The sequence below is a fragment of the Pleurodeles waltl genome, chromosome 4_2 (assembly GCF_031143425.1).
Source record: "Pleurodeles waltl isolate 20211129_DDA chromosome 4_2, aPleWal1.hap1.20221129, whole genome shotgun sequence".
NCBI lineage: Eukaryota > Metazoa > Chordata > Amphibia > Caudata > Salamandridae > Pleurodeles > Pleurodeles waltl.
Window position 1 is genome coordinate 795,343,342 of NC_090443.1, and position 26,220 is coordinate 795,369,561.

The following is a 26,220-nucleotide window of genomic DNA, read 5'->3' on the forward strand; positions in this document are numbered from 1 at the left end:
CTAGATCTGGAAAAGCAATACAGACGGCAGGACAGACATACAGCAAGGTATGGGTTGGTCGGACAGAAATCCATGTTGTAGCAGTAATCTGGAATGCCTTAGATACACCATTACAAAAGGCTGTGGGTCGTGAAGAACTGTTGCTGGAGTTCAAGATGAAGATAGCTCTACAGGTCTCACTGGGGGAAAAGGAGACAGAGGAGGAGATGGCAGCAGCAGAGAAGGCCAACTCGGTGGAGACAATGAGTATGGTATCACCATTGGGGGAAAAAGGCCTATAAGATGAGTAGGACCTGGAATATTTGGAGTCTGATTGTAGAAAGCTGGGTTCTAGTTGCAGTACCACACACAGTTTTTGGATGCAACTTTGAATAATGTGCACTGGGTTCCTGCTAACCATGTCTCCAGTGCCAGTGTTCCTTTCCCAAAACAAGACACCCGACCACTTGATCCCCAACTGACCAGGCCCTGTAGCACCCTTTTAAGTCCCTAGTAACTGGTACCTCTAGGGCCTAGGTACTGCAGAGGGCCCCCTAAGAGCTGCAGCAAAATATGTGCCACTCCAAGGGACCCTGCACCAACTTCATGCAAGACTGCCATTAGAGGCAGTGTGACAAAAGGCTCTATAAGAGTGAACACACGACACAGCACAGACTGTGCAATGTCCCCTAAACACTGAATGCAATCTTTGTAAGTCAACCCTACAGCAGGCCTTACAGTCCTAATACAGGGTGCATTATTTCATATTTGTGGTCATATCTGCGAGAACGGATATGTCCCTGCTATGCTTTTGTTAATTCTTAGACAAAGTAAGCGAACAAGGAAGCCATTTAAAATACATGTGCTGGACACTGGTCGATACGAGTTCCCCAGCTACATGATGGCTTCACTGAAAATAGGGATCTTTGGTATCAAACCTCTCGTATTAATAAACCCTCACTGATTCCAGTAACGGAGTTATTCATATATGGACCCAGAAGGCACCTTAGAAGTGCCCTTTACTATCTGCTGGTGTGCTTACTGACCAGTTTTAACAAGTCTGCCACCAACAGACAAGAATATGCCTCCCAAGGGAGATACCCTTTGCTCTCTGGAGGTCAGAAACAAAGTCTGCTCAGGCAGGGATGCAACACACCCCAGCCCAAAGGATGACATGCATTCCAAAGCAGAAGCTTCAAAGAAGCTCACTGCCTATGGTATGCAGAACTGGCCTTCCTCAGAGGCCCACAACTTACATGGGGCACCTGACGCCGCACTGGATTGTGGGTTAGCCTTTTTGTCATTGAAGGTATGAAGGCACACCTGGCAGAGATAGTAGCATACACCAGGGGTACCTTGTATGATAGTTTCTTCACATCACCAGTAGTGAAGTGGTTTCTGGCAGGATCAAAGAGTTGCGCCACCAAGATCAGTTCCAGCACCAATGTGATACTTAAACACAGTATGAACGCAATTAATGACAAAACCGTTTAAACTTAAGGACAAGACAGATCTCAAATCACTAACACTCAAATGTGCATTCCTAATGGCTATCACTTCACTGCAGAGAGTGAGCCAACCACAAGCGCTAACAATAACCGAAACCGTACCTACAAACACCCAACGGACAAGGTGGTCCTCAAGTCCAATCCTCAATTCCTAGCTAAGGTCAGAAGTTTTCATGTCATTCGAAGCATACAGCTACCTGTGTTCTTCATGGTACCACAAATGGAAAGAGTTCTACACACTCTGATGTAAGAAGGGCCTTAATCTACTGTCTGCAAAAGACTGGAGGGTTTTGCAAGGTAAACCACTTATTTGTATAATCGCAAAAGCAACCAAGGGTTTGCCAGTAACACACAGAACAATCTTAAGACGGATCGTGGAAACAATACAAACTTGCTAATCAAGGATGGGGGTGACGAAACCACACACACTAATCAGGGGAAAAAATTTGCAATATTAGCGTTCCTAGCAAATATACCCATGGAGACAATCGGCGCAGGAGCAACATCGGCAAACCTTCAAACATTCACAAAACATTTCTTTGTGGATGCTCAAATGAACAAAATGGAACAAGTGGGACAAAGAATATTACATCACCTGTCTGCAAACTCTGTCTCCTTTCAACCCAACTAACCCAAGGGAGGAGATACCACTACAGAATCTAATGCAAAGCATGTGAATCCAGAAAAGAATTCATGCAGCAAAATGAAATGGTTACTTACCAGTAGGAGAGTTTTGCAGCCTGAAGAGCTTTCTGGATTCACAAGAAACCCACCCACCTACCCAGAAGTGGCAAGTTAAGGCAACCAGGTGGGAGTAAAAAAAAAAAAAAAAAAAAAAAAAAAAAAAAAACAGAAAAAAAAGGACAGAAAAAAAGAAGATTCTAAAATGCAAAACAAATTATGAAGATGACAACTAAGTGTAGGATAGTTGCATCTTTCTGACATAGTTACCCCCACTTCTTGCCTGATGTGTGTGTTTAGATTGTAATCCACTGGGATACAACTAATCAGGACCCCAGTGTGTCTGCGCTCTCCTCTAAATTTGGTTGCTGGTAAGCGTTTTACACCCACAACTGGCATACTAGTGCACCCATGTAAGTCCCTTATATATGGTACTTAGGTACCCAGTGCATTGGTACACCAGGGGACCCTCATCAGCTGCACCATGTATTGTGCCACCCATGAGGGCCCATGCAAACTGTCTAGTTGCATGATCCCATGTACTCTGGGGGTTCCTTAGAGCCAGCCCACGCTGCTGCCGAACTCTGACACTGTTCTCCCCTCCTGCTGGTGAGCCTAACGCAAGCGTTAACACAGAACAAAGGATTCCTCACCCTTTGAAAAAGGCACGCATCCAAGAAGCAAGGAATCTCCCTTGGAGTTAAGGAGTCACTCCCCTGCTTCTGCAACTCAAGACAACGATGACCGGCTAGTGGATCCTGCTGTCTCATGAGCAACGTAAAGACTCGGCTCACAGATGGTGGTTCTGTGGTGCTCTCTGGGTCCAACTTGTATTCTGATCAACTTGGTAGACGGTGGACCCTTACTGCAGGCACTGGTACTAAACCCCTGTGCACCGCAACAGATGCTCTTGCCAAGCCTTGTTGACTTCCTCCAAGAAGATCTTCGGGCTCCGAGAAGCCCCAGCACACTGCAACTGCAGATCCAGCTTCCAATCTGCATCTCCTGCGACGTAGAACTCCTGGTTTGTTGTGCTGCTGAGGCCTCCCTGTGCTTGCTGCCAGTGGGTATCTCGTGAGGGATCCTCCGACTCCAGCTGGCTTTCCTCACTACTGAAGGCCTGCCTTGACTCCCCACTAAGAGTAGTCACTAGGACCTTGCTGGTCATCCAAAATCTGAAAACTTCCTTGCAGCTGCTATTTGCAAAGGCTTGTTGGTGGATTTGCTGGCCACTGACCCTCCTGTAATCCGGCGACCAGCGTAGGACAGCTCGTGGGCGAATCAAAGGATCTCCTGCATCCCCCTGCACTCCGCAGCTGGACTTCTTTCACCGCCCTGCAGGAACTTCACCTCCAAGACGTGGGCATTGCCTATCTGCAATGCTTGGACATCTCCAGAGCCTGTACACTGTCTCCTTTTTCAGGTTCTTCACATATGGAATCCACCTCTTGGTTCCACTGGCCTGGTCCACAGGTCACGACAGCAGCTGGACAACCAAGGCTTCCACTGACTCGGAGGGTTTCTAATGTCACTTCATCTCTATGCATGTGGGTTCCCTGGTGTAGGTAGTCTGGACTTGTGGGTATCCACGTGAGTGCAATCTCCAACCTTCTTTGTGCCAAATGGTTTACTTGGGATCAACTGGGAAGGGTTCTGAATCCATAAAAATCCAAAGGTAAGGGTCTTGTGTTAGTCTATGGGAGTAATTGGTATTTTTAGTATTGAGGTCTGGTAACTTTCTACTCTCAGCCCCTGGGCTCCTAACACATACTTTGGGTTGGGTATCTCCATTCTTATACCACTTTCTTAGTATATGGTTTGGTCCCCCCGCCTTGGAGCCTGATGTATTTCTAGGCTACTCCTGTTTGTTTCCAACTCTACATTTTGAGTTTTGATATCTCCAGGTAATAAAGAAAACTTTATTTTTGCAACACTTGGTGTGATCCTTTCTTGTGCAAGTTACTGACTGACTATTGTGGTTTACACTCCTCCTTGATTAGCTTTAGCTGCTCACCACAGTGACCCCTGGAGAGCTTTTGCTATCTTAACACCTAAACACTATCAACTAAGCATTGCCTGGACTCAGTATAGGGTGCCACACCCTCGGTGTACACCATAAACTGAGCCAGCCCCCTACACTAAGCACAGGAACATCTGGGGGGTGGGTGGGTGGGGGGGGGAGATGTCTGGTCAGGGGCCAATCCTGGACCCTTTATCATTGCTTTAGGATGAAGTGACTGACTACAACCCCCACTCAGTTGGGTCTTGCTGGTTGCAAAGACAGGAAAAAATCCAAGTCCCTACAGCTAAGGCCGTGAAAAAGTAAGGGAGCATAAGTGCCTTTTCCCATTTGAATTCCAGGAAGATTCTTTGATATCCAAACTGCTAAAACATATTTACACCAGACTGTGTACAACCTGTGCTTGTCTGTTTACTTGACCATCAATGCAATAGTGTTTTGTGCACATCTGTATTGATGACCATGTAGTCGACACAAATATCTTTCAACAGAATGTTTGCTAAAAAGGTGATAGTTGCTCCTTTCATCCTTGTAGTGTGCCCTTGGCTTTCCTTCTAGCTGGATGCCAGCATTTTCGTAACATTCCGACTATGTGTGTTATCCATCTTGAGATGACACTATGTAACTGGTCCTCCTACATCGTTGTCTGCAAATGATATGAAAAGTTATTTCCTTTTCTGATAGTCTTCAAATTTTCTATGTCATACAATTATTGTCCAGCAGGTATCCAGGGTATGCAAAGCCTTACCTGCTTGAGTTTTTGGAAAAAACTTGGAAATTGTATTGCATGATTTATGTCAAACTCATGATCTTAGGGAGAAATTGTGGATTCGTTCTTAATGCTACCCTGTTCCTATGCATTTGCATAAACTGTTCCTGTATGGTGAGTGCCTGTAATTCACTTGCTCTACATAGTGAAGTCATGACAGTTTGAAACACTGTTTTTAACTGGATGAACTTCAAACTTGCTTTATAGATTACCTTGAATGGTTCCTCCTTTAACTGTGTGAGCACCACATTGAGATTCCATGTAGGAGTTGGTGCACTCATAGGTGGTGCTATTCTTTTAGCCCCTTCTAAAAAATGTTTGATTACTGGAGCAGTGAATATGTTTTTTCCTATGTAGCCCCTTCTGTAAGCTATTGCTGCTGCTAAATGTACTTTTAGAGAAGCATAAGTTAGGCCTTCTACCAGCAAATCTAATACTAATATCTAATTACTGTAGTTTCTTCTGACCGGTTTTAAAGGAGATTATGTTTTTGGCACCAATATGCGAGTCTTTCCTATTTTGCAGTGTAAAATCTAATTGTTGCTTTCCTTGTTTCTCTGAGTGCTGCTATTGATTTTTCAAGTAGCCCTAAATGGACAAATTCTATGCCTTTAGGAGCCATGCTGCCAGGCTCAATGTGTTAGCTTCTGGATGTAGAACACTTCCTCGTTCCATGGAGAGTAGATCTTGTAATAAGGGCAGCCTTTCCATTTTGTGCACCATATCCATCAGATCCGAGGACCAGGTCTGTCCTGCCCATTGTGTGGCTATCAGTATGAACGTCATCTGTGACTGTCTGCACTCTTGAGAGCAGTGCTATCAGTGGAAAAGTGTCTCCAATACTGTCTGATTAAGTGTCCACTTGTTTGAGATGGTTGCTTGTCTGCTCAGTTTGTCTGCTAGCACATTGTCTACAGGGATGGGTGAAGAATTCTGCTCCGCTGGTGGAGTTTGCAAAATTTTCCCCGCTCCGCACTGAATTCCTAAAAACTCCAATACGTGACGCGGAGTGGAGTTTTTTCTCTTGCGTGGCTTGCCAACGTTAAGCTGGCAAGAGCAAGAATTCTGTAAGTTGGTGCGCTGCGATGAGATTTCTGAAAGAGGGCAGCAGAATCAGCAGGTCGCTACCACACCTGCTGAGAAAGCTGCCGCTCGAGAGTTAGCGTCCTCTGGCGCTCCTAGTGATGCCATTCACTTTGATTTTACAGCACAGGACAAGTCCCTGGCGCTGAAAATCAGCGCAACTTACTCAAACTCTGCCGCTCGCGGAACTCCACGTAGCGCAGCAGAGTTTTTCGGAACTCCGTCCAGGCCTAATTGTCTACTCACGGTAAAGGTATCACTGTTATTGTGGTCTGTTGTGCCATCTTTGGTATGGAAAAATACTTTGTTCCTCCTGTCTTGTTGAGATAAAACGTTGCTATATTGTCTCTTTGTATTAACTTGCTTCACAACTGCTGTTGCAAGGCTTTCAAGGCTAGGAACACAGATTTATATGCTGCACTGCTTCCTGCGGATTCCATATTTCTCACACTGAGTTTCCCCATGTGTGCTCCCCATGTGAGGCATCTGTGGTAATGGTCACTGTTGGACCTGTAGTCATAATGAAAATGTCACTTACCCAGTGTACATCTGTTCGTGGCATCAGTCGCTGAGATTCACATGGTATGCATGAGCTCGCCATCTGGTGTTGGGTCGGAGTGTTACAAGTTGTTTTTCTTCGAAGAAGTGTTTTCGAGTCACGGGACCGAGTGACTCCACCTTCTGTGCTCATTGCGCATGGGCGTCGACTCCATCTTCGATTGTTTTCCCCGCAGAGGGTGAGGTAGGAGTTGTACTATAGTAATAGTGCCCGCGCAATGAAAAATGTAAGTATGTACCTATTAAAGGATTAAGTAATATATATACAAATGTACAAAATTGAAGGTAACTTCTGAACTGCTACAGGCTTCCGGGGAGGTGGGTGGGTCCATGTGAATCTCAGCGACTGATGCCACGAACAGATGTACACTGGGTAAGTGACATTTTCAGTTCGATGGCATCTGTCGCTGTAGATACACATGGTATGCATAGACTAGTAAGCAGTTAGTTCCCCATAAGCGGTGGTTTAGCCTGTAGGAGTAGAAGTTGTCTGAAATAGAGTTCTTAATACAGCTTGACCTACTGTAGCTTGTTGTGCGGATAGCACATCTATACAGTAGTGTTTGGTGAATGTGTGAGGCGTAGACCAAGTGGCTGCCTTACAAATTTCTTGCATTGGGATGTTTCCTAAAAAGGCCATTGAAGCACCTTTTTTCCTTGTTGAATGTGCCCTGGGAGTAATGGGCAGTTGTCTTTTTGCTTTAAGGTAGCAGATTTGGATGCATTTAACTATCCATCTGGCTATACCTTGTTTTGATATTGGGTTACCTGCATGAGGTTTTTGGAATGCAATAAATAGCTGTTTAGTTTTTCTGATGTTCTTCGTTCTGTCAATGTAGTACATTAATGCTCTTTTGACATCTAATGTATGTAGTGCTCTTTCAGCCACAGAATCTGGCTGTGGGAAGAATACTGGTAGTTCTACCGTTTGATTTAGATGGAATGGAGAAATAACTTTTGGTAAAAATTTTGGATTAGGTCGTAGGACGACCTTATTTTTATGTATTTGTATAAAAGGTTCTTGTGTTGTGAACGCTTGAATTTCACTTACTCTTCTTAGAGATGTAATGGCGATGAGAAAGGCAACTTTCCAGGTGAGGAATTGTATTCCGCAAGAGTGCATGGGTTCGAAAGGTGGGCCCATGAGTCTTGTTAGAACCACGTTTAGGTTCCATGAAGGAACAGGTGGTGTTCTTGGTGGTATAATTCTTTTAAGCCCTTCTATGAATGCTTTGATAACTGGTATCCTATACAAGGAAGTTGAATATGTAGTTTGCAGGTATGCAGATATTGCTGCAAGGTGTATTTTAATAGAAGAGAAGGCTAGCTTTGCTTTTTGTAAATGGAGCAAGTAATTTACTATATGTTTTGGAGTTGCCTCTAGTGGTTGTATCTGATTATGATGGCAGTACCAAACAAATCTTTTCCACTTACTTGCGTAGCAGTGTCTAGTGGATGGCCTTCTGGCCTGCTTTATGACTTCCATACACTCTTGGCTAAGTTGTAAGTGTCCGAATTCTAGGATTTCAGGAGCCAGATTGCTAGATTCAGCGATGCTGGGTCCGGGTGTCTGATCTGTTGGTTGTGTTGCGTTAACAGATCTGGTTTGTTGGGCAGTTTGATGTGTGGTACTACAGACAGATCTAGCAGTGTTGTGTACCAGGGTTGTCTTGCCCACGTTGGTGCTATTAAAATGAGTTTGAGTTTGTTTTGACTCAATTTGTTTACTAGGTAAGGAAGGAGAGGGAGAGGAGGAAAAGCGTAAGCAAATATTCCTGACCAGTTCATCCATAGGGCATTGCCTTGGGATTGCTTGTGTGGGTATCTGGACGCGAAGTTTTGGCATTTTGCGTTCTCTTTTGTTGCAAATAAGTCTATTTGTGGTGTTCCCCAGAGTGTGAAGTAGGTGTTCAGAATTTGTGGGTGGATTTCCCATTCGTGGACTTGCTGGTGATCTCGAGAGAGATTGTCTGCCAGCTGATTCTGGATTCCCGGAATAAACTGTGCTATTAGACCAATTTGATGGTGGATTGCCCACTTCCATATTTTTTGAGCTAACAAGCTTAACTGCGTTGAATGTGTTCCTCCTTGTTTGTTTAGATAATACATCGTTGTCATGTTGTCTGTTTTGACAAGGATGTATTTGTGGGTTATGATTGGTTGGAAAGCTTTTAGTGCTTGAAAAACTGCTAATAATTCTAGATGATTTATATGCAGTTTTGTTTGATGTATGTTCCATTGTCCTCTTATGTTGTGTTGATTGAGATGTGCTCCCCACCCTGTCATGGAAGCATCTGTTGTTATTACGTACTGTGGCACTGGGTCTTGGAAAGGCCGCCCTCTGTTTAAATTTATACTGTTCCACCATAGAAGCGATAGGTAAGTTTGGCGGTCTAGCAACACCAGATCTAGAAGGTGACCCTGTGCTTGAGACCACTGTGAGGCTAGGCACTGTTGTAAGGGCCTCATGTGCAGTCTTGCGTTTGGGACAATGGCTATGCATGAGGACATCATGCCTAGGAGCTGTAGTATTGTTCTTGCTTGTATTGTTTGGTTTGGAGACATGTGTTGAATGACCCTGTTGAAATTGTGGATCCTTTGTGGAGTTGGCGTTGCTACTCCTTTTGTCGTGTCTATTATGGCTCCTAGATATTGCTGTACTTTGCTTGGCAGAATGTTTGATTTTGCAAAGTTGACGGTGAACCCTAGATTGTAGAGGGTTTGTATGACTTGATTTGTGTGGTTTGAGCATTGTGTGAGCGAACTGGTTTTGATTAGCCAGTCGTCTAGATACGGGAACACATGTATTTGCTGCCTTCTGATGTGTGCAGCGACTACTGCTAGGCATTTTGTGAATACTCTTGGAGCGGTTGTTAAACCAAAAGGCAATACTTTGAATTGGTAATGTATTCCTTTGAATACAAACCTTAGATATTTCCTGTGTGATTGATGTATTGGTATATGGAAATATGCGTCCTTGAGGTCTAGGGTTGTCATGTAGTCGTGTTTTCTGAGCAATGGTAACACTTCTTGTAGTGTGACCATGTGAAAGTGGTCTGATTTGATGAATGTGTTTACTACCCTGAGGTCTAGAATTGGTCTCAGTGTTTCGTCCTTTTTTGGTATCAAGAAGTACAGTGAATAAACTCCTGTGTTTATTTGTGTGCTTGGTACTAATTCTATTGCATTTTTTTGCAGTAGTGCTTGAACTTCTATCTCTAGAAGCTGTGAATGGTATTTTGATAAATTTTGTGATTTTGGTGGTATGTGTGGAGGGAATTGCATGAATTCTATGCAATAACCATGTTGGATAATTGCTAGGACCCATGTGTCTGTAGTTATTTTGTCCCATGCTTCGTAATATTGATGTATCCTCCCCCCCACTGGTGTTGTGTGGGAGGGGTGAGTGACGTGTGAGTCACTGCTTGTTGGTAGTGGTTTTGGGGCTTTGAAATCTTCCTCTATTTCTAGGAAATTGCCCCCCTCTATACTGGCCCCGAAAACCTCCCCTGTACTGTCCCTGGTAGGTGGGCGGTGCGGACTGTGAGGTGCTAGCTTGTGTGGCCTGACCCCGAAACCCTCCTCTAAAAGGTGTTTTGCGGAAGGTGTTATAAGATCCTCTGCTCTGCGGGGAGTAGAGTGCGCCCATGGCCTTGGCAGTGTCAGTGTCCTTCTTGAGCTTTTCTATGGCTGTGTCGACCTCCGGACCGAACAGAAGTTTCTCGTTTACTGGCATGTTAAGCACTGCCTGCTGAATTTCTGGCTTGAATCCAGACGTTCTGAGCCATGCGTGCCTACGGATGGTAACCGACGTATTAATGGTTCTTGCGGCCGTGTCTGCTGCATCCATGGAGGAGCGTATTTGATTGTTGGAAATGTTTTGACCCTCCTCAACAACCTGTTTTGCTCTTTTTGCAGATCTTTTGGGAGATGTTCAATGAGATGCTGCATCTCATCCCAGTGGGCTCTGTCGTATCGCGCTAGCAGCGCTTGTGAATTTGCGATGCGCCACTGGTTTGCTGCTTGGACAGCAACCCTCTTCCCGGCTGCATCGAACTTCCTACTTTCTTTATCTGGGGGAGGTGCATCCCCAGAAGTGTGTGAGTTTGCCCGTTTTCTGGCAGCCCCTTCCACCACAGAGTCTGGTGGCAGCTGAGAGGTGATGAATACAGGGTCCGTAGGAGGCGCCTTATACTTTTTGTCCACCCTAGGCGTCACTGCCCTACTTTTAACTGGCTCCTTGAAAATGTCCTTTGCATGGCGTAGCATGCCTGGGAGCATCGGCAGGCTTTGGTAGGAGCTGTGGGTTGAGGAGAGGGTGTTAAATAAAAAATCATCCTCTACTTGTTCCGAGTGTAGTTCCACATTATGGAATAATGCTGCTCTAGCCACCACTTGTGAGTAGGCTGTGCTGTCTTCCGGTGGTGATGGCCTAGTTGGGTATGTGTCTGGGCTGTTATCAGACACTGGTGCGTCATACAAGTCCCACGCATCCTGATCTTGGTCATCGTGGCTCATGGCGGTGTGAGCTGGCGAATGTGACGGGGTGTAAGTTGGCGAAGCCGGAGTTACAGGTGGAGGCGAGGGAGGAGGTGTTACCTTTTGTGCTGTTTGTTGCTGAGGAGTAAACTGAAGCGTTCTCTTTCGTTTGACAGGTGGAAGGGTACTGATCTTCCCAGTCCCCTGCTGAATAAAGATACGCTTTTGCGTGTGATCCACGTCAGTGGATTGCAGTTCTTGTTCAAATCTATGTTTCTTCATTTGAGAAGACATAGAATGCTCTTCAGTGTAGGAGCCAGAAACAGGGTCTGATGTCGCTTTTTTCGGCTCCGAAAACCCAGTCGATTGTTTTTTCGGCTCCGAGGTAACCTTCCTCTTTTTCTGTGCCGAAAATTCTTGGCCTCTATGGTCTTCGGCGCCACTGTCTCGGCGTCGATCCGTGTCGACACCGAACTCTCGGTGTCGATGCTTCTGTTTAGCACTCTCTCGGTCCCGAGGAGGCTGCGTGCCGGTGTCTCGACCGAAGTCGGACGATCTCGACACTGAATGGGCCTTTTTCGGTGCCGATTGTTGGTCACCGAGAATTTGGGTGGAGCCATGGCCGGTTGGCAGTGGCGTCCCCTGGGCCTTCTTTCCTTTTTTAAGGTTTGATCTCGACGTCTTACTCACAGTTCTTGTAGAGTGTAGCTCGTCGGAGTCTGAGTCCTGGATGGAAAAGGATTCCTCCTGTTCCTCTTCTGTCTCGAACTGTCGACGCTCTTTTGGCGTGGACGCCATCTGGAGTCTTCTCGCTCGACGGTCGCGCAGAGTTTTTCGGGACCGGAACGCCCGACAGGCCTCACAGGATTCTTCGCTGTGCTCGGGTGACAGGCACAGATTACAGACCGAGTGTAGGTCCGTATAAGGATATTTGTTGTGGCATTCGGGGCAGAATCGAAACGGGGTCCGATCCATCGGCGTTGTCCTCCACGCGGTCGGGCCGACTAGGCCCCGACGGGGTGCCGAAATCTACCCCGAAGGGCACCGAGGCGCTTCGATGTTCAACGCGTCGTTGTATGTGTCTATCTCTAACCGGATCGCAACGATACCGTCGAAAATCTTCCGTCTTCAGCTATCTTTCCGTTCCGAAACTCGGAGCGACAGGAACACGTCCGAACCCGATGGCGGAAAGAAAACAATCGAAGATGGAGTCGACGCCCATGCGCAATGAGCACAGAAGGTGGAGTCACTCGGTCCCGTGACTCGAAAACACTTCTTCGAAGAAAAACAACTTGTAACACTCCGACCCAACACCAGATGGCGAGCTCATGCATACCATGTGTATCTACAGCGACAGATGCCATCGAACATGGTCTTTCGGCTCTTACATTTATCTTGTCCCATCAACTCATCTCCTCATTTTTTTGCATGAGAACTAGATCCTCCCAGCTCCCTGTTGCTTGTGACCACTGACTCCATATCTGTTCTTGAGATTGATATGTGGAACCTTGCTTGCATGTGGCATTAGTGATATACACAAAGCCATCATTCCTACATTTCTCACTGTCAGAAACCAACCCTTCTGATACTGGAGAGCTTTTTGTGTTATAGTTTGTACCTATATTCACTGCATGTTGTGGTAAAGACTTCTCCATGTTTATATTGAGTCCCAGTCTGTGCAATGTTGTCATCACTGCCTTTATGTATTTTCTGCACGTGTTCAGCAAGATGACCTAACACTACAACAATGAGTTTGGAAACTCTTGTGTGGCTGAGTATGCAACAGGAAAGGATCAAAATGTTTTGATCTGTTCCGATGGTGTGAACTAAGCAGTAACAAAAAAAAAAAAAAAAAAAAAAAAAAACTCACAATGTCTTTCTATCCTACAGGATAGCATGAATATGGGTGACCGTAAACAGGCTTGCACGACTAGAAATGTCAAAAAACCTAAAAAAGCAATACCGGATCACCACCAGAAAGTGAGGAATTAAAGAGTGAGTAAACAAAACGCAAAAGAAAAAAACGGACACTAGTTTTGAAGAGCTCAAAGTAATAACTCAGCTATTAGGGCTCAAGCAAACTTACAACTGTGAAACAAAATAAAATCAGTTATTACCTGCTTGTGCTCCTTGATCGTCTGGAAGTGCTGTAGCTTTTAGGTGGGGTTTTCGAACGCTTTTTTTCTTTCTCCTCTTTCTTCCTGTCTCTGGAAAAGGCATTGAAATGCTTAAAAATTAGGAAACAAAATATGATAAATACTTATGAGGCATTAAAGGTCAAAAACTGAAGTGAATGAACAAAAGGAGAAACTAATTCTGATCTAGATATAAATACTGCCTGGCTGAATCGCCACCAGTAAGGCACTCTAGCCACAAAATTGAGATACCTCCGGCGCAATATGTTCAAAATCCTCAATGGCTAGTCAAATTACACTCTAGTGCCATACCAAAATATTTCCTATGGGTGAGAAAAATGCAAGAACACTAGTTGGAATTGGAGGTAAGAGCTGCAGTATTTTTGCATGCCATACTAGTGACTAACATAGTTTATTTAAATTTCCATGTGTCACTGCAGAAAAAAGTTATTGTTTCAATGATCTGTAGACTGAGTTAATACATTTGTCTAAGGCCCAAGAGAAGAAACAAAGCATTATGTTCGTTACTGTTTTCTTGCCTATTAGTTATTAAGCTCCCTCTGTCACAACAGCCACTCTCTTACAGGAAGTAGCAAATGGGGAGTCTAGATCAGTGCATGTCTGAGGAACTGTTCTGACCGAGTCAGAATAAGACTCTCAATCAGGATGCAAGGGTCATTACTGAATAGCTTATAGGGACGCACAGGAATGCAGATTGTACCCCAGGAGAGGACCATCAACTAATGAATCCTAAGAGCTCCTTCTAACACGTGTATCTTAAATGCAAGTTGGAAAAAAGCTTTAGCATACAAGTCACTTGCATTGCATATTAAATAATGCAGCAGAATCCATCAAGAGAGGGGCTCTCCCATCACTTCACTACAAAAAGGAATGATTTCAGTTCCAAGAATGCTGGTTTCAATTGTAAGAATGTGCATGATGTGTACAGAGTACACTCAACACCTGTAAAATAAGGAGGAGCAGGGTCATGCATAGTCTGACTATCCATGTGAAACTCCTCCAAAGCTTGATTAAACAACTTATTTTCAAACAGGTGCAATGAACCCAAAAAACCTGTTGAAAGCATTGCGATGTAGAAAAATATAACCAGGGCACTGGAATTATGCGATTGTACGTCTGTGGCCATGTCCATGGTATAGGAAGCTTTTTTCAATTGGGGCAAGCTATTTGTTGCGGCAAAACAAAAAACAGGAATCTAGCAGGATATCAATGTCTAAAAATATTCTGTTCCATGAAGCCCTATGCTAGGTTTCTGTGCCTGTGGCAGAGTGGTGGATACCACATACTATAGGTTATAGTACAAAAAAAAAAAAAAAAAGGTGCTGATGAAAGAAGGGAAATAGGAAGTCACTGGATAAAAAGGCTGTGGTGTGGGTCATAGACAATGTTCCCTCTATTTTTTTTTCTACTGTGTGCGTGTAAAGAAATGGCTCCCTGTTGCAGTTACCCCCCACTTTTTGCCGGATACTGATGCTGACTTGACTGAGAAGTGTGCTGGGACCCTGCTAACCAGGCCCCAGCACCAGTGTTCTTTCACCTAAAATGTACCATTGTTTCCACAATTGGCACAACCCTGGCACCTAGGTAAGTCCCTTGTAACTGGTACCCCTGGTACCAAGGGCCCTGATGCCACGGAAGGTCTCTAAGGGCTGCAGCATGTCTTATTCCACCCTAGGGACCCCTCACTCAGCACAGACACACTGCTTGCCAGCTTGTGTGTGCTGATGGGGAGAAAATGATTAAGTCGACATGGCACTCCCCTCAGGGTGCCATGCCAACCTCCCACTGCCTGTGGCATAGGTAAGTCACCCCTCTAGTAGGCCTTACAGCCCTAAGGCAGGGTGCACTATACCACATGTGAGGGCATATGTGCATGAGCACTATGCCCCTACAGTGTCTAAGCAAAACCTTAGACATTGTAAGTGCAGGGTAGCCATAAGAGTATATGGGCTGGGAGTCTGTCAAAAACGAACTCCACAGCTCCATAATGGCTACACTGAATACTGGGAAGTTTAGTATCAAACTTCTCAGAATAATAAACCCACACTGATGCCAGTGTTGGATTTATTAAAAAATGCACACAGAGGGCATCTTAGAGATACCCCCTGTATTTTACCCAATTGTTCAGTGCAGGACTGACTGGTCTGTGCCAGCCTGCTGCTGAGAGACGAGTGTCTGACCTCATGACAGAAACAAAGCCTGCTCTGGGTGGAGGTGCTTCACACCTCCCCCCTGCAGGAACTGTAACACCTAGCAGTGAGCTTCAAAGGCTCAAGCTTCGTGTTACCATGCCCCAGGGCACTCCAGCTAGTGGAGATGCCCGCCTCCTGGACCCAGCCCCCACTTTTGGCGGCAAGTCCAGGAGAGATAATGAGAAAAACAAGGAGGAGTCACTGGCCAGTCAGGACAGCCCCTAAGGTGTCCTGAGCTGAGGTGACTGACTTTTAGAAATCCTCCATCTTGTAGAAGGAGGATTCCCCCAATAGGGATAGGAATGTGACCCCCTCCCCTTGGGAGGAGGCACAAAGAGGGTGTACCCACCCTCAGGGCTAGTAGCCATTGGCTACTAACCCCCCAGACCTAAACACGCCCTTAAATTTAGTATTTAAGGGCTTCCCTGAACCTAAAGATTTAGATTCCTGCAACAACAAGAAGGACTGCCTAGCTGAAAACCCCTGCAGAGGAAGACCAGAAGACAACAACTGCCTTGGCTCCAGAAACTCACCGGCCTGTCTCCTGCCTTCCAAAGAAGTCTGCTCCAGCGACGCCTTCCAAAGGGACCAGCGACCTCTGAATCCTCTGAGGACTGCCCTGCTTCGACGACGACAAGAAACTCCCGAGGACAGCGGACCTGCTCCAAAAAGACTGCAACTTTGTTTCAAGAAGCAGCTTTAAAGAACCCTGCAACTCCCCGCAGGAAGCGTGAGACTTGCAACACTGCACCCGGCGACCCCGACTCGGCTGGTGGAGAACCAACACCTCAGGGAGGACCCCCGGACTACTCTACGACTATGAGTACCAAAACCTGTCCCCCCTGAGCCCCCACAGCGCCGCCTGCAGAGGGAATCCCGAGGCTTCCCCTGACCGCGACTCTCTGAAACCTAAGTCCCGACGCCTGGAAAAGACCCTGCACCCGCAGCCCCAAGGACCTGAAGGACCGGACTTTCACTGCAGAAGTGACCCCCAGGAGTCCCTCTCCCTTGCCCAAGTGGAGGTTTCCCCGAGGAAGCCCCCCCTTGCCTGCCTGCAGCGCTGAAGAGATCCCTTGATCTCTCATTGACTTACATTGCGAACCCGACGCTTGTTCTAACACTGCACCCGGCCGCCCCCGCGCCGCTGAAGGTGAAATTTGTGTGGGCTTGTGTCCCCCCCCGGTGCCCTACAAAACCCCCCTGGTCTGCCCTCCGAAGACGCGGGTACTTACCTGCTGGCAGACTGGAACCGGGGCACCCCCTTCTCTCCATTGAAGCCTATGCGTTTTGGGCACCACTTTGAACTCTGCACCTGACCGGCCCTGAGCTGCTGGTGTGGTAACTTTGGGGTTACTCTGAACCCCCAACGGTGAGCTACCTTGGACCAAGAACTGAACCCTGTAAGTGTCGTACTTACCTGGTAAAACTAACAAAAACTTACCTCCCCCAGGAACTGTGAAAATTGCACTGTGTCCACTTTTAAAATAGCTATTTGTGAATAACTTGAAAAGTATACATGCAATTGAAATGATTCAAAGTTCCTAATGTACTTACCTGCAATACCTTTCAAACAAGATATTACATGTTAAATTTGAACCTGTGGTTCTTAAAATAAACTAAGAAAAGATATTTTTCTATAACAAAACCTATTGGCTGGATTTGTCTCTGAGTGTGTGTACCTCATTTATTGTCTATGTGTATGTACAACAAATGCTTAACACTACTCCTTGGATAAGCCTACTGCTCGACCACACTACCACAAAATAGAGCATTAATATTATCTATTTTTACCACTATTTTACCTCTAAGGGGAACCCTTGGACTCTGTGCATGCTATTCCTTACTTTGAAATAGCACATACAGAGCCAACTTCCTACAGTGCGGCAGTGTAAGGTCTCTGTGCGCTGCAGCCAGGGATATGTGCGCCAAGAAATTGACCATTCACGCGAGCACAGCGCATAACTACCAAGATCTTTGGCATTTGCCTCTCTATAGCTTTGTTTTACCACTAAAGCTAAAAAGGGATATTTTCATAAACATTGCTCCATATAATAGGGCATTGAGGCAGTTTTGTGACCTGGTGGCCCACCCCCAGTACATGACCTGTTATTTATAGTCTTTAAATCATACGGTCCAAGCCTTGAGGGCGCCAGAGTCTTTAAGAAAGTAAACAATTGCTGTGCCATCTTAACAACTGTGCACAAGTTATTGCAAGCAGAAGAGGTAAAACACAACCAGGGAAATAAAGCATGAGTGACATTGTAAGAATGGAGAGACATCATCCTCTTCTCCTTATGATGAGTTTTCCAGATTGGGATAGCGGAAGTGGCATCATATTCTAGATGACCACACATGACGTTAAATGCCATTAAATTTTAAACACTTTGTCAGCTTGTATTCTGAAGAGGGTCCTCCTTTTGTGTTGTTAATTACAGGGATTTGTCTGTAACTCTAATTTCACCATCACCAACTCCGTTATCCTCTTTTCCTTGTTCTTTTGCTTACTATGCAATCCTTCGTTTGGTCTCGTGCTGAAAATTTCCCTTACTACACTGTTCAAAGAAAATACATTTTTGTCTTTTTAACAAGCTAGGAATCACCTGCACTCCAAAAATCACTGAAAGCGCAACGTTTGATATTTTTTAAAATCTTGTTTTAATTTTCTGGTATGGCGTTTTTTCACAGAACTGCCAATAAGCATCCTATACTAGCCTAGCAAAATGTAGACCATCATCCACACTTAGCAATATTGCAGCATGTGAAGATCGGGGAACTTTATTATAATGAATACTAAGAAGACTTGTGCAATTCGTGATCCCCAGTGACAGCTGGCCACCATCCTGATGTTTGCACTTTCAAATGCACTCCCATAAAGAAGATGGCACTGATTTAAAGAGAAACGTTTTACTTGTTGTTCCGCACTGGCACTTATTTTTGAGGGCCGGAGCTTATTTTTCTTACTCAAGCATATAGTGCGAATAAAAGATACATATGGGAAAGGCGGGATTGAAAAGGCCCAAGATGGCTTCAGGATTATGCTGCCTTAGTATTCCGTGTTTCCACTTTAACATTTTATCTAGCAAGCGTATAAACCAGCCAGCCTGCTGATAAGCATGATTTATTGCCCTTAAGGCTGCCCAGTGCCCTCCAGTCAGATGAAGCTAAAGACCTGCTGTAACTCTGAGGCCCTGAAAAACCACAAACCTTATTCACTGTGATTTCTCCTCTGGTCCTGCTCTGCTGGAAAGAGCATATTTTCGCACTGCTTGCTTTTGAAATGTGTGCGCTTTCCAAATGCGTGTGCGCGGTAGGGAAAGGCATCATGCGCGCGCGTGCGCCCACCTTACAGGGAACATTGGTCATGGATATAAAAGGACACTGTGTAGACAGAATGGAAAGTAAAACTGAGCCCCAGCTATCTGAGATGGTAGATACGTTTAGGAGGCGGGTGGACTCCTAAAATAGCCAAAGAATGAATCTGACTATGTTTAGAATCCAGGTACAATTAAACAGAATAGGCACCTTCTTTGTTTTCCTGGATAACGTATGTAATCAGCTTGAATTCACATATTGTTACAGGGCTGTTCTCAGGAAAAAGCTTTGGCTGTAAACAAATGTATTTTAATTTAGTGAACCTCATGGTACCGATTGAGCTGGTTTGGCAGTACCCGGGGTCCATAGTGGAGCCTCTAGGATGCATGGAATTGGCTCCCCAATACCAGATTTAAAATGGGTGGATGTTATATGGCCATATTTGGAGTTACCATTGTGAAGCTACATATATATGTATTGACCTATATGTAGTGCACACGTGTAATGGTGTCCCCGCACTCACAAAGTTCGAGGAAATTGCCCTGAACTATGTGGGGGCACCTTTGCTAGTGCAAGGATGCCCTCACACTTAGTAACTTTGCACCTAACCTTCAACAAGTGATGGTTAGACATATAGGTTATTTATAAATTACTTGAGTGCAGTGGAAATGTCTGTGAAATAATGTGTACGTTATTTCACTCAGGCTGCAATGGTAGTCCTGTGTAAAGGTTTGCCTAAGCTCCCTATGGGTGGCAAAAGAAATGCTGCAGCTCATAGGGATCTCCTGGAACCTCAATACCCTGGGTACCATATACTAGGGAATTATAAGGATGTTCCAGTATGCCAATTGAAATTGGTAAAAGTGGTCACTAGCCTATAGTGACCATTTTAAAGGCAGAGAAAGCATAAGCACTGAGGTGCTGATTAGCAGAGCCTTAGTGACACAGTTAGTCATTACACAGGTACACACATTCTGGCTACAAACTGTGAGCACTCGGGTCCTGGCTAGCAGGATCCCAGTGAGACAGGCTGTAGGAAGTTGGCTCTGTATGTGCTATTTCAAAGTAAGGAATAGCATGCACAGAATCCAAGGGTTCCCCTTAGAGGTAAAATAGTGGTAAAAAGAGATAATACTAATGCTCTATTTTTGTGGTAGTGTGGTCGAGCAGTAGGCTTATCCAAGGAGTAGTGTTACGCATTTGTTGCACATACACAGACAATAAATGAGGTACACACACTCAGAGACAAATCCAGCCAATAGGTTTTGTATAGAAAAATATCTTTTCTTAGTTTATTTTAAGAACCACAGGTTCAAATTTAACATGTAATATCTTGTTTGAAAGGTATTGCAGGTAAGTACATTAGGAACTTTGAATCATTTCAATTGCATGTATACTTTTCAAGTTATTCACAAATAGCTATTTCAAAAGTGGACACTTAGTGCAATTTTCACAGTTCCTGGGGGAGGTAAGTTTTTGTTAGTTTTACCAGGTAAGTAAGACACTTACAGGGTTCAGTTCTTGGTCCAAGGTAGCCCACCGTGAGTTACCACACCAGCAGCTCAGGGCCGGTCAGGTGCAGAGTTCAAAGTGGTGCCCAAAATGCATAGGCTTCAATGGAGAGAAGGGGGTGCCCCGGTTCCGGTCTGCTTGCAGGTAAGTACCCGCGTCTTCGGAGGGCAGACCAGGGGGGTTTTGTAGGGCACCGGGGGGGGACACAAGCCCACACAGAAATTTCACCCTCAGCAGCGCGGGGGCGGCCGGGTGCAGTGTAGAAACAAGCGTCGGGTTTTCAATGTTAGTCTATGAGAGATCAACGGATCTCTTCAGCGCTGCAGGCAGGCAAGGGGGGGCTTCCTCGGGGAAACCTCCACTTGGGCAAGGGAGAGGGACTCCTGGGGGTCACTTCTCCAGTGAAAGTCCGGTCCTTCAGGTCCTGGGGGCTGCGGGTGCAGGGTCTTTTCCAGGAGTCGGGACTTAGGTTTCAGAGAGTCGCGGTCAGGGGAAGCCTCGGGATTCCCTCTGCAGGCGGCGCTGTGGGGGCTCAGGGAGGACAGGTTTTGGTACTCACAGTCGTAGAGTAGTCCGGGGGTCCTCCCTGAGGTGTTGGTTCTCCACCAGCCGAGTCGGGGTCGCCGGGTGCAGTGTTGCAAGTCTCACGCTTCTTGCGGGGAGATTGCAGGGTCTTTAAAGCTGCTCCTTGAAACAAAGTTGCAGTCTTTTTGGAGCAGGTCCGCTGTCCTCGGGAGTTTCTTGTCTTTTTCGAAGCAGGGCAGTCCTCAGAGGATTCAGAGGTCGCTGGTCCCTTGGAAAGCGTCGCTGGAGCAGAGTTCTTTGGAAGGCAGGAGACAGGCCGGTGAGTTTCTGGAGCCAAGGCAGTTGTCGTCTTCTGGTCTTCCTCTGCAGGGGTTTTCAGCTAGGCAGTCCTTCTTCTTGTAGTTTGCAGGAATCTAATTTTCTAGGGTTCAGGGTAGCCCTTAAATACTAAATTTAAGGGCGTGCTTAGGTCTGGGGGGTTAGTAGCCAATGGCTACTAGCCCTGAGGGTGGGTACACCCTCTTTGTGCCTCCTCCCAAGGGGAGGGGGTCACAATCCTAACCCTATTGGGGGAATCCTCCATCTGCAAGATGGAGGATTTCTAAAAGTTAGAGTCACCTCAGCTCAGGACACCTTAGGGGCTGTCCTGACTGGCCAGTGACTCCTCCTTGTTGCTTTCTTTGTTCCCTCCAGCCTTGCCGCCAAAAGTGGGGGCCGTGGCCGGAGGGGGCGGGCAACTCCACTAAGCTGGAGTGCCCTGCTGGGCTGTGACAAAGGGGTGAGCCTTTGAGGCTCACCGCCAGGTGTTACAGCTCCTGCCTGGGGGAGGTGTTAGCATCTCCACCCAGTGCAGGCTTTGTTACTCGCCTCAGAGTGACAAAGGCACTCTCCCCATGGGGCCAGCAACATGTCTCTAGTGTGGCAGGCTGCTGGAACTAGTCAGCCTACACAGACAGTCGGTTAAGTTTCAGGGGGCACCTCTAAGGTGCCCTCTGGGGTGTATTTTGCAATAAAATGTACACTGGCATCAGTGTGCATTTATTGTGCTGAGAAGTTTGATACCAAACTTCCCAGTTTTCAGTGTAGCCATTATGGTGCTGTGGAGTTCGTGTTTGACAAACTCCCAGACCATATACTCTTATGGCTACCCTGCACTTACAATGTCTAAGGTTTTGTTTAGACACTGTAGGGGTACCATGCTCATGCACTGGTACCCTCACCTATGGTATAGTGCACCCTGCCTTAGGGCTGTAAGGCCTGCTAGAGGGGTGACTGACCTATACTTGCATAGGCAGTGAGAGGCTGGCATGGCACCCTGAGGGGAGTGCCATGTCGACTTACTCGTTTTGTTCTCACTAGCACACACAAGCTGGTAAGCAGTGTGTCTGTGCTGAGTGAGAGGTCTCCAGGGTGGCATAAGACATGCTGCAGCCCTTAGAGACCTTCCTTGGCATCAGGGCCCTTGGTACTAGAAGTACCAGTTACAAGGGACTTATCTGGATGCCAGGGTCTGCCAATTGTGGATACAAAAGTACAGGTTAGGGAAAGAACACTGGTGCTGGGGCCTGGTTAGCAGGCCTCAGCACACTTTCAATTGTAAACATAGCATCAGCAAAGGCAAAAAGTCAGGGGGCAACCATGCCAAGGAGGCATTTCCTTACAGGCTGTATCTGTGAGGGTTCAAAATGGGATTTGAGGTAATTTACTGTAAATCCCTAAGTGTGTAAAAGATTTACTGTGTACTGAGTAAGCTCCTTACATTTTTGGATGGTACTGGCTTTTATGAGTGTAGGAAGTTGGCTCTGTATGCACTATTTCAAAGTAAGGAATAGTATGCACAGAGTCCAAGGGTTCCCCTTAGAGGTAAGATAGTGGCAAAAAGAGATAATTCTAATGCTCTATTTTGTGGTAGTGTGGTCGAGCAGCAGGCTTATCAAAGGAGTAGTGTTAAGCATTTGTTGTACACACACAGGCAATAAATGAGGAACACACACTCAGAGACAAATCCAGCCAATAGGTTTTGTTATAGAAAAATATATTTTCTTAGTTTATTTTAAGAACCACAGGTTCAAATTCTACATGTAATATCTCATTTGAAAGGTATTGCAGGTAAGTACTTTAGGAACTTTGAATAATTACAGTAGCATATATACTTTTCACATAAAACACAAATAGCTGTTTTAAAAGCGAACAGTGCAATTTTCACAGTTCCTGGGGGAGGTAAAGTATTGTTAGGTTTTGCAGGTAAGTAAACCACCTACGGGGTTGAGATTGGGGTCCAAGGTAGCCCACCGTTGGGGGTTCAGAGCAACCCCAAAGTCACCACACCAGCAGCTCAGGGCCGGTCAGGTGCAGAGTTCAAAGTGGTGCCCAAAACACATAGGCTTCAATGGAGAGAAGGGGGTGCCCCGGTTCCGGTCTGCCAGCAGGTAAGTACACGCGTCTTCGGAGGGCAGACCAGGGGGGTTTTGTAGGGCACCGGGGGGGACACCAGCTCACACAAAAAGTACACCCTCAGCGGCACTGGGGCGGCCGGGTGCAGTGTGCAAACACGCGTCGGGTTTCCAATGTAAATCAATGGGAGACCAAGGGGTCTCTTCAGCGATGCAGGCAGGCAAGGGGGGGGCTCCTCGGGGTAGCCACCACCTGGGTAAGGGAGAGGGCCTCCTGGGGGTCACTCCTGCACTGAAGTTCCGATCCTTCAGGTACTGGGGGCTGCGGGTGCAGGGTCTTTTCCAGCCGTCAGGATTTTAGAGTCAGGCAGTCGCGGTCAGGGGGAGCCTGGGGATTCCCTCTGCAGGCGTCGCTGTGGGGGCTCAGGGGGGACAACTTTGGTTACTCACAGTCTCGGAGTCGCCGGAGGGTCCTCCCCGAGGTGTTGGTTCTCCACCAGTCGAGTCGGGGTCGCCGGGTGCAGTGTTGCAAGTCTCACGCTTCTTGCGGGGATTTGCAGAGGTCTTTAAATCTGCTCCTCTGTAACAAAATGCAGTCTTTTTGGAGCAGGGCCGCTGTCCTCAGGAGTTTCTTGTCTTTCTTGAAGCAGGGCAGTCCTCTGAGGATTCAGAGGTCGCTGGTCCTGGGGAAAGTGTTGCTGGAGCAGGTTTCTTTAGAAGGCAGGAGACAGGCCGGTAGGTCTGGGGCCAAAGCAGTTGGTGTCTTCTTTTCTTCTTCTGCAGGGGTCTTTCAGCTCAGCAGTCCTCTTCTTCTTGTAGTTTCAGGAATCTAAATCTTTAGGTTCAGGGAAGCACTTAAATACTAAATTTAAGGGCGTGTTTAGGTATGGGGGGTTAGTAGCCAATGGCTACTAGCCCCGAGGGTGGGTACACCCTCTTTGTGCCTCCTCCCAAGGGGAGGGGGTCACAATCCTATCCCTATTGGGGGAATCTTCCATCTGCAAGATGGAGGATTTCTAAAAGTTAGTCACTTCAGCTCAGGACACCTTAGGGGCTGTCCTGACTGGCCAGTGACTCCTCCTTGTTATTCTCAGTATTTCCCCCGGCCTTGCCGCCAAAAGTGGGGCCGTGGCCGGAGGGGGCGGGCAACTCCACTAGCTGGAGTGCCCTGTGGTGCTGGAACAAAGGGGGTGAGCCTTTGAGGCTCACCGCCAGGTGTTACAGCTCCTGCCTGGGGGAGGTGTTAGCATCTCCACCCAGTGCAGGCTTTGTTACTGGCCTCAGAGTGACAAAGGCACTCTCCCCATGGGGCCAGCAACATGTCTCGGTTGTGGCAGGCTGCTGGAACCAGTCAGCCAACACAGATAGTCGGTTAAGGTTTCAGGGGGCACCTCTAAGGTGCCCTCTGGGGTGTATTTCACAATAAAATGTACACTGCCATCAGTGTGCATTTATTGTGCTGAGAAGTTTGATACCAAACTTCCCAGTTTTCAGTGTAGCCATTATGGTGCTGTGGAGTTCGTGTTTGACAGACTCCCAGACCATATACTCTTATGGCTACCCTGCACTTACAATGTCTAAGGTTTTGTTTAGACACTGTAGGGGCACAGTGCTCATGCACTGGTGCCCTCACCTATGGTATAGTGCACCCTGCCTTAGGGCTGTAAGGCCTGCTAGAGGGGTGACTTATCTATACTTGCATAGGCAGTGAGAGGCTGGCATGGCACCCTGAGGGGAGTGCCATGTCGACTTACTCGTTTTGTTCTCACCAGCACACACAAGCTGGCAAGCAGTGTGTCTGTGCTGAGTGAGGGGTCCCCAGGGTGGCATAAGCTATGCTGAAGCCCTTAGAGACCTTCCCTGGCATCAGGGCCCTTGGTACCAGGGGTACCAGTTACAAGGGACTTACCTGGATGCCATGGTGTGCCAATTGTGGATACAAAAGTACAGGTTAGGAAAAGAACACTGGTGCTGGGGCCTGGTTAGCAGGCCTCAGCACACTTTCAATTCAAAACATAGCATCAGCAAAGGCAAAAAGTCAGGGGGTAACCATGCCAAGGAGGCATTTCCTTACAATGAGCCAATTGTCCAAGTATGGGAAAACATGACTGTATTGCTTTCTGAGAAATGTAGCTACTACAGCTAAGCATTTTGTGAATATTCTGGGGACAGCTGTTACCCCAAATGGTAGAACTTGGAATTAATAATGCTTTCTTGCAATGACAAATCAGAGATTATTGCAATGTGCTGGATGTATGGGAATGTGGAAATAAGCATCCTTGAGATCTAATAATTGTGCTGTAATAGGGAAATAATATCTTGCAGAGTGACCATATGAAAGTGTTCTGAAAGTATATATAGGTTGAGAGGCCTGAGATCGAGAACTTGTCTTAAGAAATTGTCTTTCTTTGGTACAAGGAAGTATAGTGAATATACTCCTAACTTGTTTAGAAAGGGGGAACTGTTTCTATATCCCCTGTGAGAAGAAGGGACTGTACCTCTTCTTGTAAGAAAATTAGATGGTCATGTGAGAGCCTGTAAACACAAGGAGCAATATTTGGTGGCGTGGAAATGAGTTCTAGACAATCATGTTGTAAAACTGATATAACCCATTGATCTGTGGTGATATTGGAACATTAGGGATAAACATTTGCCAATCTTCCCCCCCACCCCAAACAGGAAATGTATGTGCTGTGGGAATTCGTAGAAAGTCACTGTTTTGTATTGGAGGGTGAGCCTCTCGAGGTGGAGGCTTTACCTCTCCCTGTTATTTAAACCTCAATAAAATCCTCTGAAGGAACCCCTGTTCCTGGTTTATTTTGTGAGGTGGAAAACTCAGTGGATGATATTTTGAAACCACCCCTAAATTGTGGCGTAAGTAAATTAGCCCTAGTTGGTGTAGTTAATAAGGCTCCCATAGCTTTAGTGGTTTCACTCTTTCTTCAGCTTATCAATATTGGTATCAACCCCGGGGCCGAACAAATACTCCTTATAAAAATGCATGTTGAGGACTGCTTGTTGTATTTCTAGCTTGAAAACCCGAGCACCTCAAC

General features: G+C 46.3%; 1 protein-coding gene across 2 annotated transcripts in view; it reads right to left on the minus strand.

The window, feature by feature from the left end:
* The window catches only part of SRSF11 (serine and arginine rich splicing factor 11), a 235,644-nt gene that overhangs the window by 38,776 nt on the left and 170,648 nt on the right, over window positions 1-26,220 (minus strand). For both annotated transcript variants that reach the window (XM_069232448.1, XM_069232447.1), the window contains exon 9: window positions 13,195-13,284. In XM_069232448.1, the coding sequence (XP_069088549.1) occupies window positions 13,195-13,284 (90 nt within the window). The remainder of the gene's footprint in view (window positions 1-13,194; window positions 13,285-26,220) is intronic.